The following is a 10,722-nucleotide window of genomic DNA, read 5'->3' as shown; positions in this document are numbered from 1 at the left end:
CAGTGACAATAGTGGCAGCACCAACTACGTGCCATCGGTCAAGGGCCGGTTCAGGATCTCCAGGGACAACGGGCAGAGCTCGGTGACGCTGACCATGAACAACCTCAAGGACAAGGATTCCGGATCTTATTTCTGTGCCAAGGTTGCTGGTGCCAGTTGGGGTAATGATGTCTGTGCTCTTGGCCTCTTCCGCTTGACTGGGTCCCCTCCTGTCCCCAATCTCCAGACCCTTCCCCCAAATCTCAGTCCTTGAACCCATTCTTGACCCCTTGTCCCAGATCTCCCCCAGTTCCACAACACCGACCATGGAGCCAAAAGCCCCAAACTGGTTCTGCCCCAAACCCAATTAAGTTTGCACCAAAATCACCCGATTCTGCCCTAAAGCCCGACTTTGTGCTCCCAGTCAGAGCTGCTGACACGAATCCCCAATTCTGACAGAAATTTGAACCCTTGGCCTCAAACCCCGAAATGCAGAGCAAAGTTTTGGGGCACAAAGAGGAGATTTGGGGTCAGGAGTTGTGGTTTGGGGTCAGCGGGTGAGAATTGGGGCCAGGGCAGAGCAAGGTTGGGATCAATGGCCAAGGGCTGGGTGTGGGCTGGGGGCTTGGGGGAAGGGTCTGGGGAACCGGGACAGGGGGGGATAAGGGGATGGGGATGGGGACACCATGGGCATCGTCACTACGAGCAGCATGTTCAGGGTAATTATTAGCAGCACACTTGGCGCAGAAATAAAAGACGGAATCCTCGTCCTTGAGGTTGTTCATGGTCAGCGTCACCGAGCTCTGTCCGTTGTCCCTGGAGATCCTGAACCGGCCCTTGACCGATGGCGCATAGTAGGTGTTGGCGCTATTGTAGCAGCTGCCTGCGACGTATTCCAAACCCTGCCCGGGTCTCTGGCGGATCCAGTACATTCCATAATCCCCAAAACTGAACCCGGACCCTTGGCAGAGGAGGCGCAGGGACCCCCCGGGGGGCTGGAGGTCCCGCCCGCACTCCAGCAGGTTCACAGACGCCTGGAGCCCTGCGGGACAGAGGGGAGATGGGGATGAGGCCAAAGCTCAACCTGTGGAGGATTTTATTAAGAGTTGGTTAGCTGAGAAAGGCCATACTGACATAATGCCACTGGTTAAGCTGAAAGAGGGAGATCAGCATTCTCTGATTCAGTGACTGCTGACAAGCAAGAATGCCGGATGGCCTTGCTGCAACATGAGGAAAGGGAGGTGAGATTAGTCCTGAATATCTGCAGAATGTAACAGAAGAATAAGCACAAGAATGTAGAAGTAGGTGTAGTTGCTGATATGTAACTAACCAATCCTGAGCTCAACTTTTGCAATATGTATGAAGCTTATTAAGAACTATATTTAACCCGCCATATTCGATCAATAAATTGGACTTGGATGAACCAACTGGTGTCTGGTTCTCCTTCCTCCAACAAATGGTGGAGAATGCGGGCAAAGGCACTCTGAACGTTCGCTCTCTTGGATTATAAATTCGCCACGGTCGAGGAAGTTGGGTGAGAGTCCTTGCAGCCGGGACGGTGCCGGATTTTAAAAGCACCCTTGAGGATTACAAAAGGTATCTCAAGTCTCTACGTGTCGCCGAGAGCCTGGAAGGGCTGCAACAGCGCGCGCTGATATATAGGTATGGATAGGCAAGCGACATACGATCCCTTCTCCTCATATTTAGAAAGACGAGGAGTAAAAGGGATAGATTTAAAAAAGGAATTGCCAGGGTTATTAGCTTATGGTTATTCTAAAGCAATTTTTGCTAATTCATATACAGTTCATGAGATAGTAGAGTGGAAAAGGTTTGGGGATATCCTGTGGGATACAGTGTTAGATGATGATAAGTCAGCAAAGAAATTTGGCAAGTTATGGCGGGTGGTGTATAATACGTTACTTCAGCAGGTCTCTGAGAGAAAGGCAGCAGAAAGGGCGACAGAAGCTCATAAGAGGAATATAGGGTATGGTCGTGAGGATGATCCCTTAGCACCTTCTGTAACTCAGATACTTATGCTTAAGGGTCCCCAGCAAAATGGTGTGGAAAATTTTCCCTTAGATACAGTGGAACCATCTGCACCCTTCCTGTCAGAGGGGGAGGTCGAGTTGGATGGTGGAGGTAAGAGCAAGCCAGCTTTGCCTCCGCCGCCAGCTTCAGGCGAGTTGGATGGTGGAGGTAAGAGCAAGCCAGCTTTGCCTCCGCCGCCAGCTTCAGGCGGGTCGGACGGTGGGCGGGGGAGCAAGCCAGCTTCGCCTCCGCCGCCACCTTTGCCTCCGCCGCTTCCCCCGAGCGGGCCGGCTCCCGGGGGGCCACTTCCCCCGCGCAAGTCGTCTCCGGTTTCACTGTCAGCTCCAGCAGCGGGTGGGCCGCTTCCGCCGCGCGAGCCGGCTCCTGCTCCACCGCCTTCCCCGTGCGAGAGCTCGGTCTCGGTACCGAAGTGCCAGCAGCATAGCACCCTTAAAGGGCCAGATCCCATCCCGGGGGCACACAGTGACCTATGAGGGGAGATGGCTAAACAGAGGAGGGAAGCTTGGGCTGCTGTGGCAAAAGAAGTAATGCAAATGGGGGATGGCGAGGCGGTGGAAATAGTTTCTAATCTTGCATGTCCGGTCACATACACACCACAGTAGGATGCACAGGGGAACCTTACGCATAATATAGCGGAATATAATCCCTTAGATTGGAAGATGTTAGCTCAATTACGTTCTACGGTTAGTTTGGAGTAAAAAGTGAACCTGTTAGGCAAATGCAAGAGTGTTAGCTACTTTAGGGGCAAATTGGACTATTGAGGAAGCTTTAGAGCGAATGGCATTAATGCCAACAGCTTCACAGGCATTTCTAGCAGAAACTTTAAAGGAATTAGGATTAGGGTTACAAAAGCAAGCAGAGTCTACTCAAAATCAGGTGTTAGCTGCTCAGAATCAGGTGTTAGCTGCTCTTGCTCCTCTCCGAAGCGGCTCACTGGCGGACACGCAGAGCTCGAGACCATTCATCAAGTGTTACTGATGGGGCAATGAGGGACATACGCGCCCAGACACAAGTTGCCGCCGTGACATCGGAGACATCAGCTGCTGCCGTAACATCACTGTCACCTCCTGTCTGCAACCGCAACAGCAGAGAGCCTCGGTTTGGATTTATCAGCAGCAGTAGACGTCACACTAATGACGAACCGGCCTGAGAGGATACAAACTGGAGTAAAGGGTCCTCTTATATTAAATGGATAAAAATGTGGAGCATTGTTATTAGGACGTTCTTCAATAACTATGCTGGGATTATTTGTATTGCCTGGTGTTATCGATGCGGATTATACAGGGGAAATACAAATTATGGTTTACACCCTTTATCCTCCTATTAAAATAACAAAAGGACAACGCATTGCACAATTAATACCACTATCACAAATGACATCTGGTATACCATCATTTACTGGACAAACGCGGGATGAAAAGGGTTTTGGCTCTACTGGTGTTACACTTTTGGACTGTGGATTTACAAAATAGACCAAAACAAAAAGTGGAGATTACCCATGGGCATCAAAGCATAACCCTTTATGGATTATTGGATACAGGAGCTATTACAGCTTTTACAGATGCAGGAAAGAAATCAAGGCGTGCTGCTGTCACCTGGCAAGAAAAAGGACAATGGAAGCATCAACTTCTTACAGCAGATCCTGCAGATAGTTTACAAACTTTGGAATTGTTGGCAGTAGTATGGGCAGTGTCCAACTTACAGGAGCCTTTAAATGTGGTCACAGACTCTATGTATGTTGCCGGAGTAGCCAGACGAATAGAGGAAGCAGCAATTAAGGGAGTGAATAATAAACGATTGTATGAGTTATTGATACAATTAAGGAAAGCTTTACGAGAGAGAAATGCAGTGTATTCTGTGATTCATATTAGGAGTCATAAATGGTCTGACGGTTTAGGAGAAGGGAATGAATGTGCAGACAAATTGGTTACTTTACCCATTGATAACTCTTGTCCTATTGATAAGCATACATTGGCCAGAGAAGCACATAGTAAATATCATCAAAATGCAAAGGGATTAGCAAAGCACTTTGAGCTGTTTGTCAGAAGCTAAGGCTATTGTTAGAGCATGTCCAACATGTAGTTATCATAATGGTGGAATAGGTTTAGGCATTGGAGTTAATCCTCGAGGTTTGGAAATAAATGAAAAATGGCAAATGGATGTTACACAGGTACCTAGATTTGGTAAAGTTAAGTGTGTGCATGTCACTGTAGATACATATAGTCACTACATATGGGCTACGGCTCAGGCAGGACAGAAAGCTATACATGTTATTAGGCACCTGTTAAGTTGTTTTGCTGTTATGGGAGTTCCAAGAAGTATCAAAACGGATAATGGTCGAGCCTATGTAATTGCTAGGGTCCAGAAATTTTTGAATCAGTGGTCTGTTAAGCATGTGACAGGTATTCCACACTCTCCTACTGGATAGGCAATAGTGGAAAGAGCAAATGGTACCCTTAAGCAGTATATTGAAAAGCATCAAGATATAAAGGACCCACAATCATGCTTAGCTAAGGTTCTGCATGTGATCAATCATTTATGTATTTTTGGGGAAGACGATATCCCTCCTGCAATTAAACATCATCCGAGGTCAGGTCAGGAAAACTCGACTACAGGATTATGGGAAAAACCTGCAAAAGTATTATATTGGGGTTGGGGATATCTTTGTGTTTCCTCACCTACAGGACCTTTGTGGGTGCCTGCTAAGTGGACTAAACCTGTTTTTGATGCAGCCTCTGGTGGACTGTCTCACGGAGGAGGACAGGGAGCGACTGAGGGAGAAACTGCCTCTAGTCCTACAACCGCTGCTGCTACAGCTGAAGGGACACTCGAAAGTGTTGGACAGAGCACTGACACGTCACTATCGGACGGCCCAGGAGTTGATTGGTTTTATTGACTCATTATCAACTTTTCGTTTAACAAATCCAGCAAAGGAACATTGCCTTGACTGTTATGATTCACATTGTGCTGCCTGGATAGCCCTACGTTGTGGGGGCTGTGATAATATTTTTGGATAGAACAATCATTATTGCGGGATTTATGGTGTCACACTTGTGAGCACAAGCATACGTGGGGTAAAAGCTGGCAAGATGAATTAAGGAGACAAACGGGACTAAATGCATATGTAGCTTTAAATCTTTATGAGTCTCCTGAACAGAAAATTCTTGCTTATTATCAATGGGAAGTACAATGTGTTGTAAACAGAATTGAGGTTCAAAGTAAATCACGTATAGTCTCTGTAAGGTGTAGAAAATTAGTTCCTTTAACGCAACGTTCTATTGTAGGGCCCTTCAGGGGGAATCCTGAAAGAGCGTTAGATCATTGCATTGAAAAATTACAAAAATTAAGTTTGAAAGTGACGGGACCAGTGAAATTAGGAGCAGCAAAACTGAAAACTGATAAGAAAAAGAAGGCTAGAAAGGGAACAACCTCTTCTAAATAAGGCTAATTAGTTTTCTATGATTAGGACAATTTTACAGTTGTGGGACCCTCGGGACGAAATAAAATACGCCTTGCGCTAAAGAAAGAGCTTGAACTATTAGCCTTATATAGTAAGAAAGGTGAAGAGGCTTTGCAATCACCACCATTAAATTGGTTGCATTGGGTCGAAGAGACAGATTTTTATACTGGTCCTTACTTACATTCACTTCCTTGTTATGTTTGCAAAAGGGATGCTGATAAGTGCTATGCATGGATAGCTTTGCATTGTGCTGATTGCAATAAGGTTTATTGGTATTCACAGAGGACAGTAGGAATTTTATGGTGTCACCCTTGTTTTGGGAAGTGGATTCAAGATTTTGTCTGGGTTAGAGCTCTTGAACAAAGTACTGGCCTGCCAGGAAGGGCAGGATTAAAGCTTTTTGAGAGTGCAGAACAAGTGGCTATAGCATATATTAGATGGAAGTTACAGCAAGTACTTAGAGAGCTTGAAGTTACTAGTGCCTCACGCATTATAGCAGCTCGCTGTAAATGATTTGCTTTTAAACCTACCTGATGCTATACCTGTAAGCAAGGATGCTGATTTGGAATTAGATCAGTGTATTCAGAAATTGACTCAGCCTTACAACAGACATTCTAACAAACCAGGGAAAAGACAACGAAGAAAGGAAAAACAGAGAAAGCAGAAAGAAAAATGAGGTTTGTTTTTATACTGCTCAATGCTGTAGTGAGTGAAGTAATAGGGATAACACGTTTCAGTCAGCCAAGAGAAAATCTATGGGTAACACTTGCTAATCAAATTAATCAATCATCGCTTTGTCTTAGTCTTGGAGGAATTACTAACCCATTTCGAACATGCCGGGTGGGACTTCCGGTGTGGTCTCCTGGAGAATTTTGCGGTTTGATAAATAATCGAACTTTATGTATGTCTAACATGTCAAACATCACATTGCCAGTGCAGCAAGGGTACACTGCAGGTCAGAGTGATGGCTATCGCCAATGCTTACTAATCCAATCACTTAACACCTCCTTGCATTCTCCTCCTGAAGAATTGGATCTTTTTGGAAGTGCAAATGCCAGTATGTCTCACACCACAGCTGGCGGATGGTTTAGTTTCAAATCCTTGGATGCCCAGAATTTAAATCAACCTAAAGACACATGGGCCACCTTAGATTCATCCCTGAATTTGAGTGAATTTTCTCCACAGCATTACAGTCAATGTAACGGCACAAACATCACGGCACCAATGAAGTTACCTACAGGAATATTTCTAATTTGTGGAGACAGGGCATGGAATGGTGTACCAGCTAAACCACAGGGTGGACCCTGTTATTTGGGAAAATTGTCCTTGTTTCACCCTAATGTATCCTTGCTAATGCAGCTCAGTCAAACATCAAACAGGAAAAAGCGTAGTATACATGACTTGGACTCCAGCCAGATAGGAGATCCAAAGTTTTGGGGTACATTCAGACAAGTAGTAGTTTCAACTATCTTACCAGGAGCATCTGCCAATAAGGCTATGAATTTAGCAAAACAATTAGGGTGCTGGACAAGAAATGAGCTGAACCAGACATCCCAAATTCTGGACATGATGACTGCAGATGTGCAAAATGTTAACCATGCTGTTTTACAAAATAGAGCTGCTGTAGACTTTTTGCTCTTAGCACAAGGGCATGGATGTGAAGAATTTGAGGGAATGTGTTGTATGAATTTGTCTGATTATTCGGTGCCCATTCATACTAAGATAAAAGAACTACAACAGGGACTTCACAATCTCAAAGAAGAAGAAGGTTTAGGAATTGACGAATGGCTTAAAGGCTTAGGGCTTGGACCATGGCTAAGGAACATTGTGATCTATGCTATAGGACTACTGGGTGTAGTTTTACTGTTTTTGCTTATTTTGCCTTGTGTCTTTAATTGTATTCTAAACATGGTCAGTCGTATGATAGCAAAAATGCAGACTAGTCTTCTTGCTCAAGAAGAAAACGGGGGAAATGTGGAGGATTTTATTAAGAGTTGGTTAGCTGAGAAAGGCCATACTGACTTAATGCCGCTGGTTAAGCTTGAAAGGGAGGTCAGCAGTCTGATTCAGTGACTGCTGACAGGCAAGAATACCGGATGGCCTTGCTGCAACATGAGGAAAGGGAGGTGAGATTAGTCCTGAATATCTGCAGAATGTAACAGAAGAATAAGCACAAGAATGTAGAAGTAGGTGTAGTTGCTGATATGTAACTAACCAATCCTGAGCTCAACTTTTGCAATATGTATGAAGCTTATTAAGAACTATATTTAACCCGCCGTATTCGATCAATAAATTGGACTTGGATGAACCAACTGGTGTCTGGGTCTCCTTCCTCTGACAGTTCACGGTCAGCGTCACCGAGCTCTGCCCGTTGTCCCTGGAGATCCTGAACCGGCCCTTGACTGATGGCGCATAGCCAGTGCGGCACCCAGTGTAGCTGAACACCGCGACCCAGTCCAACCCCTACCTGGATTTCTGGCGAACCCAATCCATTCCAAAACTCCCAAAACTGAACCCGGACCCTCGGCAGAGTAGGCGCAGGGAACCCCTGGGGGGCTGGAGGTCCCCCCCGCACTCCAGCAGGGTCACAGGTTCAGTTTTGGGAGTTATGAAATGTTCTGGATCTGCCAGAGACCCGGGCAGGGTTTGGAATACGTCGCAGGGATCTACAACCCTGGTGGAACCACCTACTACAATCCATCGGTCAAGGGCCGGTTCACGATCTCCAGGGACAACGGGCAGAGCTCGGTGACGCTGACTATGAACAACCTCAAGGACAAAGATTCCGCCACCTATTTCTGTGCCAAGAGTGCTGGTGCTGGTGGGGCTGAAAGTGCTCATCATATTGACGATGGCCTTGCTGTCCCCAACCCATCTCCGTGTCCCCCCCCATCCCCATTGCCCAGACCCTTCCCCCACACCCCCAGCCCACACCCAGCCCTTGACCATTGATCCCAACCTTGCTCTGCCTCGGCCCCAATTCTCACCCGCTGACCCCAAACCACAACTCCTGACCCCAAATCTCCTCTTTCTGCCTCAAACCTTTGCTCTGAAGGTCGGGGATTTAGGCCCGTGGTCCCGATTTTGGGACAAAAGTTGAGGATTCGTGTCAGCAGGTGTGGCTGGGAGCGCAAAGTTGGGTTTTGGGGCAGAATCGGGCGATTTTGGTGCAAACTTAGTTGGATTTGGGGCAGAACCAGTTTGGGGGTTTGGCTCCATGGTTGGTGTCGTGGAACTGGAGGAGATCTGGGACGAAGGGTCAAGAATGCGGTGAAGGGCTGAGACCCAGGGGAAGGGTCTGGGGATTGGGGAGAGGAGAGGACACTGAGATGGGGGCTTGGATCCACCATGGATGTCATCCAAATTAGCACCAGGACACACATAACCAGCATAAGCAAGTTTGGCGCAGAAATAGGATGCGGAATCCTTGTCCTTGAGGTTGTTCATGGTCAGCGCCACCGAGCTCTGCCCGTTGTCCCTGGAGATCCTCAACCGGCCCTGCACCGATGGCGCGTAGTAGGCGCTGCCACAGTGTTGATCCCCGCGAGCCACTCCAGCCCCTGCCCGGGTCTCTGGCGGATCCAGTTCACGTAGTAGCTCCCGAAACTGAACCCGGACCCTCGGCAGAGGAGGCGCAGAGACCCCCCGGGGGGCTGGAGGTCCCCACCGCACTCCAGCAGGGTCATGGCCGCCCGGAGCTCTGCGGGACAAAGGGGAGATGGGGATGGGGCCAAATCTCAACCCTTGACCCAAATTCTGATTATTAGCCCCAAATTCTGACCTCTGGGCCTTCTCATCCTTCTCCAATGTGGGTCCCGACTCTTTTCCAACTGGCCAAACCCACTTTAAAGCCCTGGACCAATCAGGTTTCTCATCCCAATCTCTACTTTGTCCCGCAGGGCTCTGGGCGGCCGTGACCCTGCTGGAGTGCGGGGGGCACCTCCAGTCCCCCGGGGGTTCCCTGCGCCTCCTCTGCTGAGGGTTCGGGTTCTGTTTTGGGGGTTTTGGCATGCACTGGGTGCGCCACAGACCCGGGCAGGGGCTGGAATGGCTTGCAGGGATCAGCAGTGGCGCTTACACCAACGACGCGCCATTGGCGCAGGGCCGGTTCAGGATCTCCAGGGACAACGGGCAGAGCTCGGTGACGCTGACCATGAAAAACCTCAAGGACGAGGATTCCGGATCCCATTTCTGTGCCAAGGGTTCTGGTGCTACTGCTCCTGATAATGATTCCTATGCTATTGGGCCCGCACCCATCGCTGTGTCTCCACTTGCCCTCACTTGTCCCAGACCCTTCCTCAAACCCCAGCCCCTGACCCCATTCCCATCCCCGTGCCCCAACCCTGCCCTGGCTCTGCCCCGCATTCTCAGCTCCTGGCCCCACACCTCAGCTGGGGGCCCACTCGGGGCCATTTTGGCTCCTGAGCTCTCCTTGGCCATTCTGACCCTGCCCTCCACTGATGGAATGTTCCAGGTGACTCCACCCTTGGACCCCTCTGCTTCTCTCATCATGGAGCCCTTGACTCAAGATCAATTTGAACAATTTAATTTCCCAAAAATTTCATGTGTTTTTTGGGTAAAAAAAAGGGGGTTTTCTCCAGTGAGAGGATTCCAGCCCAGCCCCAAGGAGCAGCCCCAGACACCGAGGCCGCTGAGGGAGAAGTGAAGCCCCAGGTGGGAGCGAGGGAGGGAAGGAGGGAGGAGAAGACACCGCGATTTTGGGGCTCCGCAGCCTCCCCCCACTTCCTCCCCGGCAGCTGTTGGGACCCGGCCGGGGCAGGAAAGGAAACAGAATGTTCCTGATTTTGGTCACTGTGAACATCTGTGTTTGTCAGAGGGCAGCTCAGCCTCGGGCGCTGCGGCAGAGCGCCAGCTGCACAAAAAGATTTGTGTTCAAAGGGCCCTGGAGCGATCACCGTGCCACACTGGGACGGAGGGGAACTGGGGGAGATTGGGGAGAAATAGGAAAAACTGGGGGGAAATTGGGAACTGGGGAAGTGACAGTGGAGTGTGGGGGAAAGTGGTCAAGATTTGAGAAAGAGGGGTGGGGATTTTGGGGAAGGATCAGAGAATTCTGAGTTATTTGGGAAGAGAGAGGAGAGGGCTTGGGACCACAACCACCATCAACACCATAAGCATAAGCGCCATTACCACAGCCACTGGTGTAACATTTGGCACAGAAATAGGATCCGGAATCCTCGTCCTTGAGGTTGTTCATGGTCAGCGTAACCGAG

The 10,722-nt window shown here is 48.7% G+C and overlaps 1 pseudogene and 1 gene segment (V, D, J or C); both read right to left on the bottom strand.

Annotated features, from left to right (window-relative positions):
* Positions 1–403: 403 nt before the first annotated feature.
* Positions 404–3,420, bottom strand: LOC128946268 (immunoglobulin heavy variable 3-64D-like). The segment is given in 3 exon segments: positions 404–409; positions 723–1,021; positions 3,375–3,420. Coding segments are annotated over 3 exon segments (351 nt in total).
* A 5,243-nt stretch (positions 3,421–8,663) lies between these two features.
* On the bottom strand, positions 8,664–9,174 carry LOC128946266 (Ig heavy chain V region 914-like; annotated as a pseudogene).
* Between the last annotated feature and the right edge of the window lie 1,548 nt (positions 9,175–10,722).

Source organism: Melozone crissalis, unplaced genomic scaffold, assembly GCF_028551555.1.
Source record: "Melozone crissalis strain CALT ecotype California unplaced genomic scaffold, PUWL_Pcris_2 ptg000079l_1, whole genome shotgun sequence".
In the NCBI taxonomy this organism is placed as follows: domain Eukaryota; kingdom Metazoa; phylum Chordata; class Aves; order Passeriformes; family Passerellidae; genus Melozone; species Melozone crissalis.
The sequence above is the reverse complement of the archived record's forward strand: the minus strand, read 5'-3'. Positions and strand labels throughout refer to the sequence as shown.